Source organism: Chinchilla lanigera, unplaced genomic scaffold (assembly GCF_000276665.1).
Source record: "Chinchilla lanigera isolate Chin_1 unplaced genomic scaffold, ChiLan1.0 scaffold00147, whole genome shotgun sequence".
Taxonomy (NCBI): Eukaryota; Metazoa; Chordata; class Mammalia; order Rodentia; family Chinchillidae; genus Chinchilla; species Chinchilla lanigera.
The window spans coordinates 2,705,770-2,732,654 of record NW_004955548.1 but is presented as its reverse complement, the minus strand read 5'-3'; the positions used below and the strand labels follow the sequence as shown (position 1 = coordinate 2,732,654).

At 34.5% G+C, this 26,885-nt stretch overlaps 1 protein-coding gene across 1 annotated transcript in view; it reads right to left on the bottom strand.

Annotated features, from left to right (window-relative positions):
- Nucleotides 1-26,885, bottom strand: part of Nrk (Nik related kinase) — a 121,904-nt gene that overhangs the window by 64,894 nt on the left and 30,125 nt on the right. Inside the window, 2 exon segments of the mRNA XM_005412012.2 lie at nt 374-445; nt 1,926-1,982. Coding sequence (XP_005412069.1) covers nt 374-445; nt 1,926-1,982 — 129 coding nt within the window.

The following is a 26,885-nucleotide window of genomic DNA, read 5'->3' as shown; positions in this document are numbered from 1 at the left end:
CCGAGTACCAAATGTGAGAAAGACCTAACCAAGGACTATTTTAGGTGAAATCTGCTGTTGGTCCCATCAACTCTTCTTTTGTTGCCACCCAGTCAGAGCCCTCTTTCCTCCAGAGGTCCTCAGTCTTTCCACTGTAGTCAACATTTTTCTGTTCAAACTATCATTTCTTTTAGACCCTTCTGTTTGACAGGTGTGAATGTTCAAATATGATGTCTGAATTTATAGGCATATGTTAGAAAATATGAACATTTCCATGCAAGAATATTTTAGGGATGGCTTTACCAAGAGAATAACACAATGCAAAGGAATGAATTTAAAGCTGAAAAAATAAAGCACAGGCTATGTGGTTGTTAATGAAGACTTTAGCACTCACACTGTATCTCCAGCCAACAGATTTCTGGTATTTATTCACTCTCACCCGTCTTCCTATTTCAGGTAAAGGAGTCTGTAAAACCAGGATTAAAATATTATTAGATGCACTGGTGCACTTTGGAAGTGATTTGTGCTAAGGTTTTTTTTTTGTGTGTGTGCTACATTTGTAACAAGTGGAAGAGTAACGTGATATTATTTTTCTCTTAATTTTTTACAAATAATTTCAATCTAAAAATCAATTTCTTATTATATAATAAACAATGCACTCAGTTTGTTGTAATAGATGTAAGAGACATATCAATGGCAAAATTTCTATGTGCTAATAAAGTGCTATTTTCCCCTATAAAACCAGGTCATGAATACTAACCATTGACTGGCTGTTCATGATTTTCAAATATTTCAAAATTTAGAGTATCTAAAGTATGGGTTAAATGTGGGTCTAGTTCTCTCAAACTGAAAGAAGGGCATAAGTATTTTCTATAACTTCACTCAAAAAAGGCCAAGTTTGATTATATGGGAGGCATGATTTAGAGAGCAAAACGAATCCACAAAACCTCAAAATTCCTTGAAATTCACATTGACTTACAACATTTGACACTTATTGGAAAAACAAAAAGTACACAACTCTTTCAATAACTTCAGCAGTACACTTCCTGCACAAATTCAAACAGAGTCACTTATAGCATTGACAGAAGTTCATGATTTTTCACAGTTTTTTAACACAATCTTTCCTTAACTTATAATGAAGCAAAGATCTTTTCTGTTGTGTTATGCTCATGTTAATATTATTTTGAGAAAGTCAGATTACTTATTCTAAAAAAGAAATGAATACTTGATAAGTTCTATGACAATATGTTATAAATTATGACAAACTTTTTAAATATTAGCAGGAACGCTGCCAATTAAACTGTTTTTCTTGCTCGTCTGTCAGAAAATGCACGACAACTGTGCATCTCTGACAAGTTTTTTACTTCTACCTGTCAATGAGAATGTAATAGCCTCCATCCTCAAACAGAATCATTGGAGAGGGAAGAGAATCTGATGGAACATACAAGAATTAACACAATATAGAGGAAATATCTTGTTTTTTACTCTGGGCAGCAGATAATTGACAGGAAATGGAAGGAAATAGAGATGTTTTCCCTAGTGTTGTAGAATACCAAAATTTATGGAATTTTTAGTGTTAGTAAAGTATTTTAATGTAGAAATACAATAAAACTATAAGTACAATAAATCAAAGTTTATTAATAATATTAAAAAACTGTAGTAGATCCAGATAACAATAATTATATAAAATAACTTCTGCTGTGCATGGTGGCACATGCCTGTAATCCTAGCACTTGGGAGGCTGAGGTAGGAGGATTGTTGTGAGTTCAACACCAGCCTGGGCTACAAAGTGAGCTCAAGTCCAGCCTGAACTGCATAATGAGATCTTGTCTCAAAAAAGACAAAAAGTAATAATAATAATTTTGAACAAACACAATATATATTGAACTGCTTATACAAGAACACAGTCCTTAAAGTAAAAGAACAGAGATAAGATACATTATTACCTTCCGAGCATTCATCACTTTCACAGCCGTAAACGCACCAGTCTTTTCATGGAGTCCCTGAAACACCAGATAGTGATAAACATGCAATGTTAGTTATTTAATCCAGCAATCAAGAAGCAAGCAAAGAAAAAAAATGAATCTAAATAAGGCTTACCAACATTATAAAGAAACTCCAAGTATTTCACTCAAAAAATCAAGCAAGTTCATGGAGTAGTTTTGCTTTTTACGTTTGTGCTAAGTAATGGACACAACTCACTATTTAAAGTTACTGCTTACTTAATGTCTTTAGGCTAGGGTTGTTTGGCATCCACACACAAAATGGGAATTTCAACTGAGGATGGCTGAACCGGATATGTTCTACTATAGACTTTTCCACTGATTCTACAGTACTATGCAAACAGATCTTTCCACTGGCCCTTTTTCAATACACATACATTTCTCTATAATGATCAGTACTGGTAAGTGTGATTCATAATTACATCAACAGCTTCTAAATTGCTTGACACATCCTGAATCATATGAAGCAAACATTTCATGAAAAGAAAAACCTTTGTAAAATTCTTATGAGAGACATGATGAATTCTAAGAATTTAGTCTTATCCTAAATTTAAGTGCAAGTTACAGTTTACAATTATAACAGTTAGACATGTAAAAACTACATTATAGATGTTATTTTGTATCTGCTTTTAAAACATATTTCAAATTGTGGTAACGCTACCAAAAAATCAGTCCAGCATTATTACTATGAGTAACTTTAACATGAATAAAATGTCTTATTTGATAGTTCTCAAGCAAAAGAATTTTATTCTAGGGCAGTATTCGATTGACCATTGTCTTCCCAAAATTTATATTCACTTGGAACTGAAGATTATGATCTTATTTAGGAACATGTTCTCTGTCGATGTAATCAAATTATGGTGAGGTCATACTGGATTAGGACAGCAAATAATTGGTGTCACTTGTCTTAATTTGATCAGCTCGTTTGGACACAATGATATATTTTATAGGATTATGATATAAATTGAACTTTAGCTGTGTTTACATAAATTATTAAATATGCTGAAAACTTTAAATTCATTTACAACTCTAGGAGCAATTATATAATAATATTTATTATTTAGTCCTTATCCCAGTTTAGAAATTGCTGCTTTTCTATTCATTCATGCAAGTACTTCTTAGGGAAATACTTCCCATATCTGTATGTACAAATATAACATATTGGCAATTGATCCTCACTCCTTAAAGGAATTATAATGTTCACTCCTTGATTATAAAAGATTACTTATGGGTCAAACTAATATTGCAGGCAATATAAAGCATTTGACGTATTATCAGATATATTAACCACACTGCAGCTTGTTTGACTGATAGTAAAATAAGAAAATTTTAATGTCAGAAAGTCTCATGAGTCATAATTCAATACACATTAGTGGGATAACTGGGTGGCACTAAGGCGCTACCCATGGCTATCATGGCTGTAGAATTCAAAAAGTCGTTTTATTCCTATTCTGACTATCTCTGATCTAGTCTCTTTTGAAAATTGCATAAAATTATACTGACAATACATCCTAATGTGACTTTTCAAAAATACACTTACCACAGCTGCAGAGGAATAAAACCCTAGGTCTTGGCACTATGTAATGAGTTAGCACGAAACCATTATATAAGATTCTATAGAAGGGGGTATATATCGATAACAGATGATGATAAATTATTGCTGCTAATGAGGCATTTGAGAGAATTTAATTTGTATCTTGAATTCTTAAAACTTTATTTTGAAATAAATTTCAACCTAAAATTAGTTTCAAAAACAGTACAGAGCATTTCTGTATTTCCTTCACTCAACTTCTGTTTTTAATACAATATATTACATGGCGAAGGTACAATTGCCAAGCTAAGAAATACAACATATTAACTATAGTTTAAAACATATTAACTATTAATTATAGTTAATTTTCATACTGATGCCCTCACTTTGTTCACTTATGTCCTTGTTTTCTGTGCCCAAACTGGGATCTCACACTCTATTTAGCTGTCATTTCTCCTTAGCTTCTTCAATCTGTGACAGGTCCTCAGTCTCCTATATCTCATGACTGACACTTTTCAAGAGTACTGGTGAAGTAGTTTACATAGTGTCCATCAACTGAGGTTATGGCTGGTGTTTTCCTGTGATTAGGCAGAAGTTGTGGGTTTGGAAGAATACTACAAAAATGAAATGTCCCTTACATCACATCATATCAGGGATATATGCTATTACTGTGACTGTCCCTTCTTTCCCCCCTCCACCTTATTCCTTTTTGTTTCTCTTCTCTAGTAGTCTATTTTCTACTTTCAGGTTTAACACTGGTTTTGAAGAGTGATAATACTGTTGTTGAATAGCTGTCTGTAGAACCTATGAGACATTTTGAGATGAACTAATTGTTTAATGGTGCCACCTTGTGGTTTACTGACTACATGGAAGATGTTTGGTGACTAGCGAAATAAAGTCTGTCGTCATGAACAGAATCCAGTTTTTAGGACATCCAATGTTTTCAGTCACAATGTGTGGTTTATGACAATTTGAAACACCATTTGTTGTAAGAATACATTCAAAAATGCCAAGAAAAGAGTTTGGTTTAGGATTCTAGATTGAATGTTAAATAAGCACAACTGCCATACTCCCTGTAAAATAAGAGAAAAAGCCTTAAATTATAAATATGATTATTTTTCCTTTTCCTACCAGCAATATTAACAATATGCAGTCAGTCACTAGCTATGCTAGGTTAACTTCCTTGAGTTTAATTGCAAAGACTGACCATTATAATTTTTTTCAAAGTGCTAAATAAAAACTGTATATACTTCTGATGTATTAACAAAATGACTCATTATACGTATACACTGTGTAGTGAATAAACTAAACTAATTAACATACACACTATTTCACTTGCATATCTTGGGGAGCAGAAATAAGACCACTTAAAATTTACTGTCTTGAGTTTGAAAATTCCCAACAGAAGGAAATTATTAAATTTTTTTTTGTTTTTTTTTTTCTAGTGCCAGGAATTGAACTCATGACCTTGCGCTTGCCAGGCAGGCGCTGTGCTGCTGAGCTAAATCCCCAGCCCCAGAAATGATTAAATGTTGAATAAGGTGGAAACAATAATTGCCCTGATTTTATCATCATACATTGTATACATTTGCTGAATTATTACACTGTACTCCGTAAATGTTTATTATTGTTATATGTTGATAAAATTTTAAAAATTCCTCCTAACAAATTTTAAGTATATAATTTATTTTTCTTAATTGTAGTTACCATATTGTATAGTAGCGCTCTTGGATTGATTCCTCTACTCTAAGTGAAACTATGTGTCATATGAATAGCTTCCCAATCTGTTTCCTGCACTCTACCTCTGTTCTATTTCTAGTGCTACAATTTTGTCAATGTTTTTTAGATTCTTCATATGAGTGAGAACAATTGATATTTTTTTTGCTGGCTTATTTCATTTAGCATACTGTCTTCCAGGTTCATCTATGTGGTCCAAAACGAAAGGATTACTTCTTAAATAATTTTCAAGCATCAAGGAGTAAAAATAAGGATATTCTGCTAGCTCTCATTTCTATAAGAAGAAGAAATCCTGCTGGATTAATTTTTTATGTAAATTCATAGTCTATTTGGTATTTGAGAAACAGTAAACATTATGCAATAACAATGGTTTGTAGACATCCCCGACTCTAGTTTGAAGTCCATTGTCATTTGCAACGGAAAGTTTACAAACTTCATTGCAGGAACTTACTGTCATGAAGTCAGACTTATTTTAATGTATTGAAATTTAGGTATTAATAAATTAAGCTCATAAGTTTTGATTTTAGAGACAAAAGAGGTCACTCACTTCAGATAATTTCCACATACCATAGGTCTTAGTTGCTCTCTTGTTTGTGGGACAAAATATTCAACACCGACTAGTTAAAGGAGGAAAAGTTTATTTTGGCTCAAAATTTGTAAAGGTTTTAGTTCATAGTAAGCTGGCTACAAGGGCATCATGATAGAGCAGCATGGCAGAGGAGAAATCATTCATGGCACGGTATGCATGAAATAGCAAAGCCTTTCTTCTTTTTTCCCTTTTGATTACGTCTAGGCTGCAAGTCTACTGCTTGGTGACACCCACATCCAGAGTATGTCTTCCTCTTCAGGAAGTCCATCATCCACACAGAGAATCATGTTAAACCAGTGATTGAACACAGTATCATACATCCACGTTCCAGTCACTCAAAAATGCCTCACCTTTGAGTGAATGAAGCTTTGGAGGGACATCTAGATGCAAAGCATAACATTCCAACTCTGACCCCCAAAAGACTCATTCACATCCCTTTATGCAAAAGGCATTTAGTGCACCTCTAAGGGTTGCCAATGTCCTCATAGTTCAGCACTACTGAAAGGTCCAAGTGCAAATTCTCCTCTGATTTTTAGGGCAAACTCTTAGTTGTGGGCTGCTGTAAAATTGTAAGGAAAGCTAAGCACTTCCAATATACAATGGCACAAGTTAAACACTCTCATTTCAAAAGGTACAAGTAGGTAGATAGAAAGGAATGGGACCAGAGCAAGATGAAAATGCAGCAGGGCAAACATTACATCCTGTAGTTTCATGTCCAGCACCTGGGAAAATGTATGTTGAGATGTGAACTACAAAGGGATTGGGTAGCCCTATACTTCTGGCAGTGTTGGTGAGTATAGCCCCCATGACATCTCTTTTTAACCAACTTTGCTTACTCCTTGCAGCTTTCCTCATATGATCCATGTTCTTGGCTTCTCCAAACTTCTGGGGTCTCCACTCTACTTTCAGCTTCCACTCACAAGCTCATATACTACCTTCTCAGAGGCACACTGTCCACACTGGTGTGTCAGGCCTTCCAAAAACTGAATGGAAGCCTTCCTGACTCTACAACTCCTGCATTCTGCATGCACCTAAAGCCAACACCAAGTGGATATCACCAAGTCTGCCATCAGCTAGAGCAATAGCCAGCCTTCCTTCTCTCTTGGCTGTCTGGGATGAGTACCTGGATTGCTGACATTATGAACCCAATCACAAAGAACAAATTGCGTAGGCCATGGACATTCTTGAGCAGGGTGTCCAGTCTTTCACCTTTGCAATTCTGAGGTTGCGATACATGGATACCTGCTTTTTCTAGTGATGCACCCTGGCTATCATTTCTGTTGCCTTTTTCCAAAGTAGAACTTGGTTTCTTAATTCTAATCTTTTCGACAACCAAGCTATCCTCTGCTCCATCTTTGTAGGTAGGAATTTTACCAAAATTTCCTTTCTGGCCAAACACAAAAAGTTTTGTATCATTCTTCCAGGCCATGTACTCTTGATTCTCAAGGTAGAGCTGGGTGAAAGTCCCCAACAGTAGCCACGCCACTGCTTTGAGGTTAGACTGCCTTGGAATTTTTTCCACCAGATTAATTGCTTCATGGCCCTTAATCTTAGGCTCCTACTATGTCTCAGGATAGGAGCAAAATATAAACAATTCTGCTACAGCATACCACACAGGATCTAGAGTCCAACACCAATGGAGTTCTTCCCAGCAGAAACCTCCAGAGTCTGGTCTTTACCAGTTTGCATTTCTATCAGCATTCTGGTCTTCTGAGCTCTCACCAGAATTTCCCATCATGCTTGGCTTATAGCATTCCAGAGGTGTTTCTTCAATCAGCATCTCCAGACCTTTCCAAACTCCTTGGACAAGCCAATTCCAAGTGCTCCTGATCCACATGGCCAGGCAATGACACAGCAATAACACCATTCTTTGTATCAAAATCTGTCTTACTTACTTTCTCATTGCTGGAACAAAATACTCAATACCTTCAAGTTAAAAGAGCAAACGTTTATTTTAGCTCTCAATTTGTAGAGGTTTCATAGCAGCTGGGTACAAGGCAGTTGGGCATGGCAGAGTATATTGGCAGAGGAAAAGAGTTCATAGCATGGCACGGCAGGCAAGAAGCAGTGGACTCTTCCTTCTTTTCATCTTTATTACATCTAGGCTGTAAGACTATTGGCCGGTGCCATGCACACCCAAGGTAGGTCTTCACTCTCCAGTAAATCCATCATCCACAACCATAATTATGTTAAACTAATTAGTGGACTAATCTAACATTATGAACCCATGATCCAGTACCACACACACATGATCCGGTCACTTATAAAAGCCCCACCTATGAGTACATGAAGCTGTGTGGGGAAATCTGGATATGAGTCACAATAGCCCACAACTTCAGATAGTATATAAAAATCATTCATGAAGTCCTGTCCTCCATTTATAATGGTATGAATAAGTAAGTAGTGATGGAAAGATGGAGAAAGAAAAGGGTTGATTTCTGAGAATTTCTAGGACAAATTCTTCTTCATCCATAAAGAAGGGAGCAGGTGCCTGGAATAGGGAGAAGGGAAACAGTAAATCTGTAGGCTTTTTTAAATTGTGAAGAGAGTTTAAAATTGCAGGGAGTTGCTAGCTGCTCACAGTGCCACATGTTTGTAATTCCAGCTCTCTCACAGGCTGAGGCAGGAGGATCACAAGTTTGAGCCCAGCCTGGGAAACTTATAGGTATAATGTCACAAAATAAAGAAGATAAAAGGTCTATAGATGTAGTTCAGTATGAAGGCCCTGGGTTTGATCTACAGCGCAACTAATTGTTTTTATGAAGATCAGGGATGATGGAGAGATGGAAGGATAAACCCTTCCGAGCCACAATTTCATTAAATGATTTTATAGTTTTTAAGATGAATATACCTGAAGTGATTATACAACAGAATAAAATGCAGAGACTAGCAATTAGTGGAAGTTATTTTGTCTGTCTAAAGGATTCAAAAAGTCAACACATGCTAGAAAGAAAAGAACATAAATAATGTCATAAAACTTTGTGACAAATTTATGATCTTACAACAATTTTTCGAAGTTGCCCTAAAATACAGTAATTAGGATGAATATATATTCTTTTCACAGTATCATCTGAAACTATATAGGAGAGAACAGAAATCCTTCAAAAAGCTGATTGCAATTTGACAAAGATTGGTGTTCTTAATTAATTAATTTAGATAATCAAATAAGCTCCATTATTTTGCCTGCTTCCTTCAGAAGAAACAGAATTTATTACCGTGCTATTGCTCTTTAATGGCTCCAAGACAAACATCAGCATTTTGAATATGCCCTACAACAAAAAATGTTATATATCCCTGAATTTAAGATTCTTGTCATATACTAAACTTGGTTACAATGTATAATAATATTCTTTGTATGATCAGCATTTTAAATTACATAAGTGTGTGTGTGTGTGTGTGTGTGTGTGTGTGTGTGTGTGTATAAAACCAGTGCAGAAAAATCACAAAGTTCAAAACCAAATGAAAGGGATAGTCATGAAATAATTCTCTAGTTTACAAAAGAGCTGCACTAGTATTCAGTTGATATGAAACACTTCTAATTTATTTTTGGAAAGTCAACTGATCACATTTCAGATTACTTTCAGTTTGAGAGAATATGTCAAAAGGAATAAAGTAAGATCAACTCTACATAGAGGATATAGAATCAAATAGAGATTACCCACTAACCATGGAAGAAATTTATGGATTTTTAATGGCCTGGTCACCTGAAAGTTAGATTTGCTGATTTCTAACTGATCAACCAATCCCAGTCTTCCTAACCCCATGCTTCTTTTGATACACGGCATCTCAAGGTTTCCACTTTTGTTTTATAGTTATAATCTCTGCCTTTGGGCCTCTTCAGAAGGAAATAAATGTCCCTTCCAATTATTCACTAGGAATTTTTTCAGGAAATCTAGGAGCAGACTTAGGTGGCAGAAAGGCATGAGAAGAAGAAAAATGATAAAACAGAAAACAAATGATGTCCTTAGGTGGTGCCCAGTCTTTTCAAATAAGAACAATGACAATGGCAATTTTGAGGAATATATACAGGAAAATTTGTTAAATATAGAATATTGTGATTGAAAAATGCATTATTGCAAGAAAACATAGATAGCTATCAAGCATATTACTACATCAATGATATAGAAGCTTTCAATCCTAAAATGTGTAGGTCAAAATACTATTTATACAATTTGAGGCTTCATTTGAACAAAGCCGGAAATATCTGCTTCTGTACATCCTGAATTTTCTTCGAAAGGAGAAATTCACAGATAAGAAGGATTTTACATTGTTGATATACTTTTAGATACTAGTAATTTTTGTGCTTCCACTTAAAATTTCTCACAACTGCCTTCAGTGAGAAAGCCTCAACAGGAAGGGGATAGTCAAGGTTATAGGGAATAAGCTCATAAAGGTAATAACATTGTCAAGGCTCTTGCCAAATTGTTACAAGTCTAATTTTTCAGGCAACATTACCTGATTCTGATCCATGCTTCTTGCAACTACTACTGTGAAAGTTTCTTTACCAAATATTTGCTCAATATGCCCCTTGTGGATGTATCAACTACGGCACATGCAATGGTGAAAACTACAAATAGTTCATCTCATTTTTCCTTAGCAAAGCCTCAAATAATATCTTAGCTAGTTGTAGTCAAAGAATTCTTATTGAACCAAATTCTGTAGCTAAAAAGCTAGCTGTAAGGACTAACAGAAAAATCCAACCAAAAAAAATGCTTTACCACTTCCTGCTATCTGGGATGCTCATGGCCAGCCTTATCAGAACTGTGAAAGGAGTCATAAGAGGGCTTTCGTGATCTCAAAAGCTTTGTAGCATAGAAATACGTCTAGAATTAGAGGCAGTTATGTGTGCTTATACAGCCGCTTCATCTCAGTCTTATTACCATTATTGCTACTCATGTAGAGAAAAATAAGTTAAAATATATAGTACATCATTTGAGAACAGAGCATCTGTCTATTGCACTACAGCACTCAAATGGTGAGCTGTACAAAATGGAAAATAAATTTCAGTGTTCTTGACTTCAGGATACATACAATATTTGCTGGAAATAAATGAATAGCTCCTAGTAGGCCACTAAGGGAAGACCTCAATATATTGCTCTGTGATAACTCAAGTCTACAGGGGACAAAAACATAAAGACAAGAGGGTTACTGTAACAAATGTGTGACATCATAAAACCTTGGATACTGGTCATTAATTCAAATTTAAAGTCATGCAGTATAACTTCACATGCCAAGAATACTAGGAAATTCATGAGAATACAGACCACTCAATCTCAAACTCTCTGACAACATTTTAAAGCAGCTTTATTTATGAAAATATAGTACAGTGAAATAATGATCAAGTGACAGATGACTGTATACTTCTCTGTGTATGCAGTTTTCCTAAAATGATATTACTTTTTTATCTAAAGGAGCTGAACTACAAAAATAAAATGTATCTCAGCTGCCAGAAGACACTTTGTTATCCAGATATCTTTCTACTCAGTCCTGATTTATTTACATTGTCACAGATTTTATACCAATTTTCCATTAAGATTTGTTTGGCCTTAAACCATGGGGTCGTGCGTGAGGGTATGGCCAAGGGCAAAGAGAAAAATCATCTATAAACAAACAGGTTTCAGCAGTCAACCAATAACATTTCACTCTAATGTCAGAATGTTTTAACATAGATTGCTTTCTTTATGCATTGCATGAATCAGTTAATACTCATGCAAAATGCATTCCATCTGCTCAGACAGATGTAAGCTTCAGTGTTTCCAATTCTGTCAAACAGCACAACTACATAGTTGAAAGAAAAGCACTGAGACAGGTGGGTAGTGAATGAGGAGAGGAATTCAACCAAATGAGGTAGCTTTACCGTAAATCTACCCAATCAAAAGGAGCTTCTGAACTATCCCAGGTCCGTTCATGTAGATACAAAAGTCCTTAGTATGGAGCTAAAGTAGACAGGATTTTGTTGTGTTAAAGAAAAGCCTTTGTAAACTACATTCTCTCCACACTCCATACCTAAGTACCTAAGCTTTACTGCAATGGATGCTACAATGAAGGGAAATGTCAAGGAGGAAGGGCAATGAAAAAGGAAAAAAAAATCAGGGAAAGTGAAAGAAGAACCAAGGAGTAGAAAAAAGATTGAGAAAGGAACTTATGAAGAGAAAAAGATGGTGTCCATTAAAGATAGGTCCAACAGCCCTCAAATTCTAGTCAATGCTTTTTGAGCATGGGTGTAAATAAAGTGACACCTTCCGTCTACATTAATTTGAGAATCTGCCTTAACTCCCAAGCTTTGCTAGCTTGCACAAGTTTGAAAGTCCTCATTTTAGTCAAATTGACTGCAAGTCACTTCTCCAGGTAGTCTGTTGCCAGGAATCAACCTTTATGGATAATGCTCCTTACTCAGATTAGCCTTCCCTAAAGTTAAACTGGTTGCCCTATCCCTCAGCCTCCCTCTCTGTACTTTCCAAAGACAAAACACTAACTATGCCTTATGGATATATTGCAAATATCTCATCTAGGTGACCTGTCTTCTCACCAACGTGCTACATGTACATTTTCACTAGACCAATCTGTTGTTTTCGAGAGTCTCTTTAACTCTAAGGAGTTTCCAACTCTGTAGAAATTTCAGTGCATTTTGGCTACCATAATGCTGGATTTGCCCATGACAGGCTGTTTACCTCAATCCTACATAAATGAAATCTGAAGAGTGTGAAATCAACTGTAAGGATCAGAGTTAAACCCTTCAATATATCCCTCACAGTTGTGTGGCGGACGGGGTGGGGTTGGGGAGGATGATGGGATACAGCTACTCAGAGAATGCCAAGCTGAAAGCTGAAACATGACAAAAAAAGGACAAAAGGACAATGATGCTTGTGCATCGAAAAATAGGACCCAAGTACAGGAAGTTCTTAGTTAAAGCTACCAAAACCAGAAAAGTCAGTAAGGTAGGTAAGTCAAATCCTGCGAGGAAACATAGGAGATTAAAACAATCATCTAAATGAAAGCACACAACTATATAAAATATCTGATTATTTCTATCAAATATGTGTGCATATTCATGCACATGAGAAGAGGAAGTGAAGGGAGAATGTGAGTACATAGCAATAACAAGTCCCACACTGGGAGGAAGAATGGGAATAAATCTAAAAGATCGTGGAAACATGTAGAAACCAACTTTGCCTTGTTTGCAATATTGACATTTTTCTTTCCTCCATCAAAGAGTTCTGCCAATTTTTGCTGTATTCTCCAAGAGTAATCCCCTAGATTTGTGGAACCCCATTGCCCAGTGAAATAGAGTTAATAGCAGAGCCAAGATGAAGAACAAAACACCCTCCCACTTCTGATGCCCATTTTACTCTTTCATACTACCCCAGATGTAAGGAATATTTATGAAACATCACCAATAGGCTAAGAAACAAGCAAGACATTATAAGATTAATTGGTTTCTACTTTTAATGAACTTTTAATATACTGACAAATATACATAAACTACAATAGTGCAAGAAATAATGCGGTAATTTTCAAAATATGAGTATGAATGAAAAGATCTTCAAAGAGTATCCTATTGAAAACATTTCACAAATCCAAGTAAGTGTTCTCCAAGATAATGATTTTTCTTATATTTGGCTCTTTTCAAATCCTCAGTATATATTTCAATTCACATATAATAGTCACATTTTGTTAGGTCAGAGGGTCTTCATAATATTTATTCCAATTCCTTGTACAATAGACTGTTGTAATCATAAACTACAAAGTGATCCATGATTAAATTCCACCGAACCCACAGGTCATATTTGGAGGACAAAAAAATGGTGTAAAAACTGGTGTAAAAATATGATTCAGTTTCATGTTTTAATTTCTATCTATAATGGAAGAAATAGTTTCATTTATAAAGATTTCTTTGCATATAAATATACTTTTTAATTATTGCCTTAATCATTTAAGTATTTCTCTCACAGTGTTGGGACTTAAGTGATATAAATATGTTTGAAACGATTTGTCCTCATGTTGGGCTTGTATAAATCAGGGAACGAGGTCAAATTCTTAATCTGCAATTAGGAATAATTTAGGTGGTCTATGTATAGCCTTAACAAGCTCACTCTAGTTAATTATCAGTCTCTCAAAAATCATCTATCACCACTTGACTTAGGCAATACAGTACGAAGACCAGAGAAGACACTTCACCTATACCTGACCTCGGAAAAGTCTTACCTATAAGATGTGGCTCTGAGACTCACTTTGTTTGAAAGTACAACTATATTCTGCTTCATTTATTTGCCAGCATTGTCAAAAGGCTAATCTGAGTTACTTCAATACAGTAAATCCCTGAATTATGAACATTCGAGTTGCAAACTTTCACAGTTAGAATGGACGCTGCATTATGAATATTCATAGATGATAACCAGTGGAGCAAGTAGCTCATGTTTCTGCTGGATATTGTCACCGCTATGCTGCTGTGTGCTTATTGTACAGTGCCCAGTCAGAGCGTAGGATGTCCAGAAGCAAGTGGAAAAGCAGTGAAGATGTGGAGGAACCTGCTAGGAAGCACAAAGCAATGTACACTGTGCCAAAGGTGTATAAGACTCAGTCTGTGGGACTTACAAACAAATCTGACATACAAACTCTCTACCAGAATGGAACTTATTCATAAATAGGGGAATTACTGTACTTAAACTGAACTAACTTCAGTACATTGATCCAAATTGCCTAATAAAGAACCTCAGAAAGCCTATTTTGTCAAGAATAATTATCAATTAACTCACCAAGACCATACCAAGGAATATTTTTTCACTATTTTCTTTTTTTTTTAGTACTAGGAACTGAACTCACGACCTTGCACTTGCCAGGCAGGCGCTTTGCCGCTGAGCTAAATCCCCAGCCCCTTTTTCCACTATTTTCTATTGCAACCAGCCCAACAAAAAGTGATTGAATGCCTGTTCCTAACCACAGTGCTAGGACATGTGACAGAAAATTATATTCTGACATAGAAATGGAAAAAGAAGTAATCATGAATAGATTAAGTAATTGTAAAATTGTGCCAATTATATTAATTTTCTTAATCATAATTTTTTCTATGCAATCAATAAATATTTATGAATTATACTATGAGATTAGTATTATTATTTTGCTATGCAGAAGAAATTAAAAATTCTTTTCTTCTTTATTGAAAATATTATTGAATTAGATAAATATCTGATAGAATACACATGAGTTTACATTATAATATTAATTTGCCTATAGATTAGATATTATGTATTCAATACTTAAAGGCATAAGGAATTGTGTCATATTTTGTAGATGCTTTGTAAATTATACTGACTTTTGGTCAGAGAGGTTGTTCTGTTGGAGTTAGATTCTTTGGCATTTAAGATTTTCTTTACAATCAAGCACATAATAGTTTCTCAAAATGTCTGTCTGTGCTAGAAACAACTATTTATTCTGTAATTGCTGATTGCAGAGTACTACATATTTATAAGAAATCAAGTTAGCTAATTATATTGTTATCATTTTTGCCACATTGATCTAAAAATTGTGAGACAGATTCCAAAGTCTTTCATTGTAACTGTTGTTGTACTGTATCAATATCTCCTCATAATAATTTTATCAATTTAGCTTTACTTATTTTTAGGAAACATTTCATATGTATATGAGGGAAGTCCTGTTATTCTAGTAAAGTACCAATAAATTTTAATTTTATTTATGCAATAAACCAATTTATTGCTAAGAAAAGTAAAACTGTGCTAAGACAAATTTAAGATTTCATAACAGATATTAAACTCTACCACTAAAATTACGAATTTTATTGTTCATTTTCCGCTTTATTTTGCTTAATGCACCTGATTCATATTGCTTGAGAGGTACTTATAGCACTTTAAAGGGTGAGCAGTGTTCCTTGGACCAAACTTTCCAAAAAAATTAAATTAACAGAACATGTTTTCCCCTGATTTGACTGAGACATGGCTTTGCTGGTAGAATCCACATGAGTTATAGCAAGACCTATAATTCTGCAAGATCATTCTCATTTTCCTTAATAAGTCTTCTACAGATACAGAAACAGAGGCTTTCAAAGAAAGGAGGGAAAGACAGACCATTTATTTTCTTTATTCTGATTTTATTAATACACAAGATCCCAATCTTTTCAAGCCCAAGTTACAATGTTTACAGCAACAGCAGCTCAGCAGCCTTCACCACTTGTGTGGATTTAAATGCTTGTTACACCCTCAACAGCTGCTGAAACATATTGCAGGGTTTACACTTCAGCAAGACAATTACAAAAAAAGAAAAAGGAATAAAAGAAAAGAGAAAAGAAAAACAAATCCCACTTTCTCTCAAAGACCACTCTTAGCGCTTCACATAAGCAAAGTATTCTGGCTCCCAAGGTCTCCACTGGTGTTATAGTCTTTGCTGGTGCTATACTCATACATCACTGTCAGTGTGGTAATTTGGAAGTTGCTCGTATTTATCGTTTGCTATACTTTTATTCCATCTTGAACTATGGGAAATTACAGAATGACTATACCCTTTATGGAGCAGTAACTGACAGAGTGTGAGGTGAGGGTGAGCCTCCTTTAAGAAGAACACAACACTGGCAAAATTAAACCTCCCCTCTAAGGAATGCACTTTTACCACCACCCCTTCCTTTCTGCACAATCCCATCCTCCTAGGCAGGTGTAGACTTAGGGAGACAGTGAGATTGTTTTATATTTGTCTTGCTGAGGTGGAATGCCTCTAATATATTTTAATAGCTGCTGATGAATGCAAAAAGCTTTTAAATGCAGAGACATTCAGTGTTGATTTTATTTTTATTTATTTAATAGTATATTTTTGCAATACACAGTGAGTAGTTTCTTTGTGTGGATATTTGGTAGGCGTACATGACAGTGTAATGTTTCACTTATGTCCCTTTCCCTTTCTCCCTTGCCCACTCTTCATCTCCTGATCCCTTTTCCACTTGCAGTAAATCTTTCTCCCCCTTTCTTTTCATCTCTTCTTTATTTTGTTCTTTATTTATAGTTTGCATTTCTCATACAAGAGAAACCATACAGTATTCAAGTTTATACGTCTGATTTACTTCACTTAATATGTTTTCAAGGTGCATCCATTTTTCTAAAACTGGTTCAAGTTCATCCTTTTTTATAGCATAGTAGTACTCCATTGTGTATAAATATCGCATTTTCTTTGTTGTTCTGTTGGTGGACATATAGGCTGCTTCCAAAATTTGACTATTATGAGATGTGCTGCTAAAAACATTGGTACGTACTTATTCCTGTAAGATAATACTTTTATCTCTTTTGGGAAGATGCTTAATAGGGGAATAGCTGGGTTGAATGGAATTTCTATTATTAGCTTTTCGAGGAATATCCATGCTGATTTCCAAAATGGTTGTACTAGTTTACATTCCCACCTACAGTGGAAGAGGGTTTCCTTTACCACAGCCTTGTCATCACTTATTATTATTTCATTTCTTGATGTTTGCCATTCTCTCTGGAGTAGGAACGTATATCAGTGTTAGATTAATTTGCATTTTTCTAATGGCCAGCAGTGTTGAATATTTTTCACGTTTTTATGGTTCATTTCTATTTCTAGTGTTGTTAAGTGTCTATTCATTTCATTTGGTCATTTTTTGATTGGGTCTTTTATTAGGGGTCATTTGTTTTAGTTCTTCATACTCTAGATAGTACTCCTCTGTCCGAGGTGTAGCTGGCAAAACACTGGATTACCTCATCACTTCGTTGGTTGTTTCCTTTGTTATGCAGAAGCTTTTTAACTTGATATAATTTCTCTTGTTTTGATACTTGATGCTATTTCCTGTGCAACTGAAGTTCTTTTCAGAAAATTCTTATCTACTATTCCTATGACTTTGTGCTCGCTTCGGCAGCACATATATTCCTATGACTTCACAAATTCTACCTATTTTATCTTCCAGCTGGTTAAGAGTTTCTCTTTCAATACCTTTTGGTCTTCAAGAGCGTCTTTCATCCCTTTTGATTTTATTTACCAAATAGTGAGAGATATGTGTCTAGGTTCAGTCCTCTGCATATGTGTAGACAGTTGTCTCAGCATCACTTTTTAAAGAGGCTATATTTCCTTCAGGAAATTTTGACCCCTTTGTCAAAGATTAAATAGTTCAACGTGCTTGAGTTTGGTCCTGGGTCCTCTACTCTTTTCTATTAATACTCATACCTGATTTTGTGCTGGTACCATACTTTTTATGGAAAAAAACAAAATTTCAAAACAAAATAATAGGAGAATGACAGTAGTTAATGCATTATGTATTGTTAACTTCAAAGTAGCTGCTCAGAGTACAAGATATGGGCATAAGAATTCTCCAAGTGTAATATAACTCTACATTCAGGATCGTGATGCTTACTGCTTTGCTCTTGCTATCCAGGATGTCTTCAGTTATTCTGGGTCTCTCTCGGTTCTGTATAAATTTTAAAATTGTGTTTTCTAGTTGGGTGAATAATGCTGTTGGTATTTTGATTGGAATTGCATTACATCTGTATAAAAAGTTTAGAAATTGGGCCATTTTGACAATATTGGCTCTGCTTCTCCAGGAAAAGAACTGGTAAGTCTCAGGTTTCTGATGTCCTCCTCTATCTCCTTTTTCAGAGTTTTATAATTTTCATTATAGAGGTATTGTTCTTCCCTGGGTTTGTTAATTCCTATGTATTTTTTTTTTTTTGGTGCTACTGTGAAAGGTATTGTTCTCCTAATTTCTTTCTCAGTGAGTTCATTATTTCTGTAAGAACACTCTTGATTTTTCTGTGTTGATTTGTCACCTGCTACTTTGCTGAATTTAGATATTAATTTTAGAAGTCTTTTGGTATAATTTTTGTAACATTTTTGCAGAGGATTGTGTCACCTCCAAATGATGATAATTCAGTTTCTTCCTTTCCTGAATGAATTATTTGTATTTCTTTATCTCTCCCGATTGATCTGACTAAAGTTTTGACTGTTATATTGAACAGGAGTGGTGATAGTGGACATCATTGCTTTCTCCTGATTTTACAGGAAAAGCTTTTAGCTTCTTCCAATTTAATATGATTTTGGCAATCAGTTTGTCATAAATGGCCTTTATCATATTGAGATAAGGTCTTTCTACATCTATTTACTTCAGGTTTCTATTTTGAATGGGTGTTAACAGGCATCAAAAGAAATCTTGAAAGGGCAAAACATCTGCCAGAGAACCGTAAAGGAAAATACAGAAAGTTTGTAGGAAGGTGTAGGTGTAGTCCCACAAATTTCTACTGGGTGATAGAAGAGTGTTGATAAGTTGGTTCCTTAAAGGCTGCCTTCTTGTCCCAACTACTGTTCGGGAAGGGGCACAGAGAGAAAAATGAGAGAAGAGAGAAGAGAAGGGATGTGAGGACGGGGAAGAGAAAGAGTCATTCTCCTTGTGTGACAAAATAGAGCAGTGAGATGGGTTCTAATTAATTTAATTGAATTTTACAACAGCAGGGTGTAATACATATTAGGAGAATGAGAAAAGTATGGAGCTAGAAGTTTATGTGATTGGTTCATTTTCCCTCACATCTGTGAAGTTTACCTAGTGACTTAGCAAAATTCAGACACCTTAATGGTTTTTTGTTTTGTTTTATTTTGTTTTGTTTTTTTTTTTTTGGTTTTTCTCCGGTACCGGTAACCGAACTCACGACCTTGAGCTTGCCAGGCAGGCGCTTTTGCCACTGAGCTAAATCCCCAGCCCCGTAATGGGGTTTATTTTTTACTCTATTCTATTCTATTCTATTCTATTCTATTCTATTCTATTCTATTCTATTCTATTCTATTCTATTCTATTCTATTCATTCTGATATGTTCTGTTCTGTTCTTTCTATTCTCTTCTATCCTTTTATATTCTATTTTTTGTTCTCTCAAATTAACTCAGATTTGACCAGGTCTTAACTTATTGAAGCAAGTGTAAAAGAAAACAGTTTTCTTCTCTCATGTGTTTAATTCCAAATTAATTTAATATGATTATTCAACATCGAGAACTTTGTATGTGTGTTTCTTTCATTTAATATGTATGTATTCATTTAATTTTGAACAATTTTGTTTTGGTTATCAGTTAATAAAAATGGTGATTTTCTGCAAACACCTGATTTCATCCTGTATTTCCTGTATTTGATGGTTTCAGAGATTTTCCATTAATATGTTATTTTTTTAAATTTTAAATGTTTCAGATACTTCTAGCCCCAAATACAAGGGGTGATTCTCTGAGTAGATTAAGTCAATTTGTAAAATTGTGAAGTTTTAAGCGGATAGCAACCCATGGGCATCTCAAATCTTCCCTCTGTTACAAGCTAAGCAGATGTACTGCACAGTATCACAGGCAAATTAACTGTTGTTTGTTTGTGCCTCATTTTGGATTTTTTGTTTTAAGCAGTGCCTATTAAGGATTATTCCTCCAGGTATGAATAAGTGTACTCTGTCCTTCAGATGAATAAATTAAACTCAGCATATCTCTGCAGGATACATTTGGAATAAAAGTATAACAATAGCTTTAAGAATCCTTTTATATCTAAGTTTTACATCTTCCTATGAACAGCAACTTTATATTATTGTTCATGCCACTGAATGACCTTGCATATGGAAAAGCTTGGAAGATCATCCTCTTACAAGAAGTGACTCCAGTCACTCTCAGGGGTTAATGACCAAATTGATATCAAGAGCAAAAGCATGTAAGAAAGAGTTTGAGATAAGCTTTGTTTATATAGATTGTATTCATCATCACGTAAGATGGTGAGAAATTACAGTCTGAAAAACATCAAAGAAAGAAATGAAAGTCTCATAAATAGAATTCTGAGATTGTCAGCCTCCTCCTTTCATCTGAAAAAGTATACCAATGGAAGAATCAGCTAAACAGACTCCACATGAGCCAATTTGAATATTACTACTTTCGAAAGAGAAGAATACTCCTTTACACAAAATAACAGAAAGGTCTGAAGTGATGGAAAATGAATCTTTCCAAGAAAGTGTGGAAGAGCTCTTATACTGTAAGAAGGGAAGGTTCAGTTGTAACTTGGAAGACTGTCTTTGAATATACAGGTCAGCTGCTCTGAATATAGGAAGCTGATAGAAAAGAAATAAACTTTAATTAAAGCAAGAAAGATTTTGACATAACATCACAAAGAATTTATTGAAAATAGTATGATAATATATGGGAATGGGTATGCTACTTTTAACAGAGACCTTAAAAATTTGAGTGTATGTGTTTTTATGCAGCTAACCTAGAAATTTGAAGATTGGAGTTTAAATGAAGAGTGTTGCAGCAAAAGTCTATTCCTTAGTAGGAACGGTATTTGATAGTACAACTTCTTTAACTTTTGCAACTTTGGCATCCTGGAAAGAATCCCTAGTATCTTCATAGACTTTCTCTTTCTTTTTAGGAAATGTAGTCAGTGTGAGACAAAAGCCTGTGCTGAGGTTTCATGAAAATCATGTGCCATATTATTCCATGCCCTCACTATTGTTCCTTGTCCATTGCAATATTGGTTTTTGCTTTCCTAGTCCTGTCCTGGAAGATAAATGAAATTTAACCTCCCTACTTTCTAACTTTTCAGTGACTAAATTACTAATTCTAAAATAGAAACCCCACAATAGGGAGTGTTCAAGAACACAATATGACTTTTCTAAGCATGATACAGGGCCCCTATGTTACAAATGTACTTCCCATTGGAAACAAATGCCGTCATCTTGCTGACAAGCATTATGGGCACAATAAGCACAAACTTCTCCATCTTGGTTTTAACATCTGCCACTAATTGTATCCACCATAGTATTAACTGAAATAAATCAGACGCACAAACTTAAATATCAGATGGTTTCTCTTATACGAGAAACACAAAATACATATAAAGAGCAAAATTAGAGATAGACAAGAAGAAATAGGAAGGTGTTTTTGCAAATACGGACGGGAACAAGAGATGGAGGAAGGAGGAGGCAAGGGACAGGAAGTGGATAAAAAATAATTAAGATGCTTTGTGTACACGTGCCAATTCCCTACTGTACTGTAAATATGTATTAATGAAAACTAAAAATTGAATAAAAACCCTAGCAGTTTACATTTAAAAAGTTAAAGCCAGACATACACCTATTTCATTGTCAACTTTTTCTCCATATAGGTTGTTTGCACATCAAATTTTCCATACTCTTGTATGAAAATATTCTGTCACCAATTGCTGTTCTTTGAAACAAATCTGTGGATAATGGCAGCCAAAGGAAAACTGTGAGGAAGAAAGTACTTCTGAGACTTCAAAACTTAAGTCTCTGTTTTGGAGATGTGTGATGACTTCCTTACTGTTCTCATTTTTCAAAAACTTCTCATTAGGTTTAATTTGTGCCAGATAATTATTTAGTTTATTTCTCTTTTCCTACTTGAAATTTCTGTGGCTAATCTCTCAGAAATTATTAGATTTTATCGGAAGCAGACAAAGGTGACACTGATTGCCCACAATGAATGTATTCATCACATACCACAAACATCTACTAATAAATACACATTATTAGAATATATCATATATATTTGTACTATACTTGAAAAGTGTTCGACTAAGCCTTTTCAACTATAGTATAAATATATATTATATATACTAACAATATTAATAATTTATATTTTATGTATGTGGTGCATAACAAGTACACTCACTGTGGGTAGTTGGTACATGGACATGGCCCATCTTAATTCTTTTTACATCCCCTTAATATCATACAATAGACTCCAAGTTTTCATGCATGCTGTTGAGGAACACATTCTAGTGTTTATGATATTTTGTATATGCAGATTTCCTAAATGCTGCTCTTCTCTAACTTTGACATATTTATTATCTTAACCACACCCTTGTTAGGTTATGAGTCACTAAAATTATGCAGACACTGACTGTATGCTTTGACAAGTCATTTGCATATGAGGGCTCCAATTCATCATGGGAGAATCCCATCTGGAATGTTTCATTCACAGATCCTCCTTGTATATAGAGGAGAGTCAGATTTAACCAGAGAACATTGTTTGTCTTGGCTCTTATTATTATTTCTTGTTTGAGATCATCATTTTATCAATTTAATTATTTTATGTATGTTTGTTTATGCATGTAAATGGAAATCCTGTTATCCCAAACATAATCCAGTTATATTATATAGCACATACCAATATTACTAAAGGAGTTACTCTTTCCCATTCTATATTGATGCAGTCAATAATACAGGCTTTTTTCTTTCTGTAATTAAAAGGGATTTATTTGAAGAAGGAATTAAAGAAAGTATGCCAGTAAAATATTTAGATTCAAAATGTAGTAGCTATTTGTTTTACAATCTTTATTCTTTTGAACATAATCCTCTTATATTGACAATATGTTTTCATTGATTACTTTCTCTTTTCTACTAGTGCCAGAAAACTTTCCTAGAAGTGAAAACAATCCTAAAACTATAAAACTGATAAAGGTATTTTTCTGTACTGACCAAAATTGTCTTGGGTCAACTAGATTTCTGATTTCGGCAACCTGATATAGCACTTCAACCCAGGTGGCTCCATCTTGACCTACACACTGCTCTAAGGGAACAGATGTTTCTCAAATTTCACATGACATTATCCATTCCACCTGTTTTTTAATACATGATTTACTTTCTGACACTTAAATGAATCTCCCTACCCACCTCTCCCATGCTCTTGCCAAATTAGGCCGTCTCAATAGAAAATTGCCTAAGTGTAATGAGATTATAGTCCAACCTCTTCAGTTTGTAGAGGTAGAAACAAACTCCAGGACAGAAAAGTCACCTTACTATTGCCACTTGTGGGAGGATGTATTGTCAGTGGTGTAGCCAAGGCTGAAATAATGCCTGTGGTGTCTCAGTCTGAATTATTTTCTAAACTACAGTATTGCTTGTTTACTTTTTTGTTTGTTTTGAGGCAGCTTCTTGCCATGTTGCCCAGGCTAGTCTAAAATTCCTGTTCTCAGGTGACCCTCCTATCTCAGTCTCCTAAACTAGAACACCACTATGCCTGGGTTCAGAACTTTATCTTTATAGCATTCATATTTATGTCTCCATCCATCCATCCACATATCTTTTAAATCTCCCTTTGTAATATAAAAGGCGATTGCAAATTAGGTTTACTGAAGTACAATTTTCATCAGTAAAATCTCCCTATTTCAATGTACATTTCTAAGAGCTTTAAAAAACATGTTTAGTCATAAAACAAACACAACAATCAAGATTAGAATAGTCTCATTACTGAAGAAAAACCAAGAGATTCACATTTAATTCTTATTGATAATGCTAGCAAACAAACTTAACAGTTGAATTTGTTTCTCTAAATATTTAGTTCAACTGAGAGGCAACCAAAAAGTACTACTTTTTTTCGTCCCAGCTTGCTCAAAGTTTTCTAAAATTCCACAGTTAATTTGCTGCCTCATTGAAGAGAGAAAAGAAAGAAGATATTGACCAGCTTATTTGTGTAGGTATATTTCCTCAGATGACAGGACTGAACCAAGGGAGGGACAGAGACAATAAAACAAATAAAATCTTTAGGGATGGGAGGAATGCAAGGAAAAAGAGAGGAAGAGAAGCAACAGAAGGGGATAGGAGATGACAGTGAATTTTGCTTATTCATGGATTTTGGCAAAATCAGTGTTGACTACTGATTATCGACAAAGGTTGTTGAAACACTGCTGAATATGTGCCAACCTCCTTACAAATACTTGGAAATAGGTTTTTAATTTTTTCATTAGATTGCTAGTTATTCTGTCAGCTGTTTACATAACAAAACACTAGTTAATTAACACTGTTTTGATTGGGCTTAATCAATCAAGATTTGTTGCAAATATATTTAGTTATTATTCTTTCATGTAATATCAGTTCTCTGCCAACTGTTACGAATGTCATCATAGTATTTTTTGTCATCGTAGTTTTTAAATACACTCATATGTCATATAAAAATGCTGTTTCCAGTGCCAGACCTCAAATACAACAGTGATCCCATAAACTTATAATAGAATCTTCATGTGTAGTAGACTTTCATGTCTATGTATGCATAAGTACACTCTGTGACTGATGCTCCACAAAGAAGAGATTGACTAAGGACACATGTCAGAATGAATCTCTGACTCTAAGTGATCCATGACTTTACTTAGTATGAGATACCAGAAAACCCAGATTTTTATTGCCCTGAGCTAATTTTCTTAGTTATTGGGATAATTAACTTTATTTTCCTAAATTGTTTTCTGACCTCTCATCTTGATCTTAAAAATGCATATTTAACACTAAAAATTGCTTGAAATCTTCTGTAAAAGACAGGGTTTATTTTATAAATTACATCTGCTTGTTTGATAGCTAGGTAAAAGTGAGTATAGTGGAACATGGGTCTGTAGCAAACTTTTGCTTCTTAATTGATTGTCTAATTTTAAGAGGACTGTGATTTTAACAAAAGATTATAGAGAAATACTGTTTTGTTAAGCATTATAACAAAAATAATAATTACTTAAAATGAATTGAAATTTATTTAATATGTGGGTTTTTCTCACAACTTTTGTAGAACACAGATTCATTAGGGCCACATAACTAATTTTTTACAGGTTGCAACCTGACAGATACTGTTCCAAAACCTCATAGATAGATAGATAGATAGATAGATAGATAGATAAATAGATAGAAGATAAATAGATGGGTAGAAAGATGTCCAGTTAATCCTCACAATTCCATTATTCAGAAATGGTATTATTATACCTATTTTACAGTGTGAGAACTGAGAGGTCACATTTTAAATATCATATAGGTAATTAAATAGCAGAGCCAGGATACAAATCCAGAAACTCTGATTCCTGATGTCATCTTTTAACCATTATGTTGTATGTCTATTTACTATATGTTTGGTCAAATAAATTCTTTGACCCTTGGTAGCACACTCATTTATCAAATCTATTTAATTTAGCATCTATGTGAAACAGCCATCTATATAGCTAGTTAAGTTGTCATAGCGCTGTGTGTAAGAAAATCATGCTGTTTCACTTCTATAAGTGGTCCTGAGGGCTCTGTTTCTGACTCTAAGTAGTCGGTGGTTCTATGACAATGACATTCTTAATCTCTTATATTATGTTCCTCTCTGTAAGCAAATTGTAATAGCCTACAAGCATAATGAATATTGCTATTGTTTCTGCTACACTTGCATCCGTGAATATTCTAAAATAACTAGCACGTACACTGAAAATATAGATGCAAAGCTATAACATTCAAATGTGGTTATATATCTAGATGTTTAGCATCTTATGTGCATAAGTACTAACTTTCATGGATTAAAATGAGGTTTTATGACAGCATTCGCAGAACATTAATATCACTTTATTGCAGACTATTTACCTATCACTGAAAATTAAGGGCCAAAAGTGAACAATAACCACACCTCACAACTTAAATTTTCTTTAAAGAAAAGGAGTCTGGGGAGAGTCCTCTTTTAGCTACCGAGGCACCTCCTCAGCATCGATTTTTGATAAATTTCCTGACTTTTACATTTGTTGTAGCTATTTCTGTACCTATCTAACTTATTTAGATATATTTTCATAAAATATTGATTTCAGGCTTTGACAAAACTGCCCAAATAAATGTCTATTTTAACCAAAGCAGGGTTAATTACAGGAATCAGATTCACTGAAGCAATAAAAATGTTATGGCCTCAAACTCTCTGATTGTAGCTGATAAATATAAAGCCTAAAAAGAAATGGGTAAGGTAAAAATTATTATTTTAATGGATTGAATGGCTCAAAGGAGAATTATAGCTATTGTTGATTGAATAATATCTATAGAGTGGTAACGTACACATTATTCTTGATGTATTTAATTTTTCTCCTTAACAAAAGGTATGTGATAATGGTGTTAAGAACTAAGTTTGGTGTTGATATATTCATCACATATTCCATTTTTCATAACAACTACGGCATCTAGAGTACTTTAGTGGGTCACATGTTATTTTATTTCTGGCAGAAATGGAGCAAAATTTTAAAATATTGCTGGCTCCAAAACCAAGTGAAGCATGAATGTGCATAGGTTTCTATTGCCAATAATT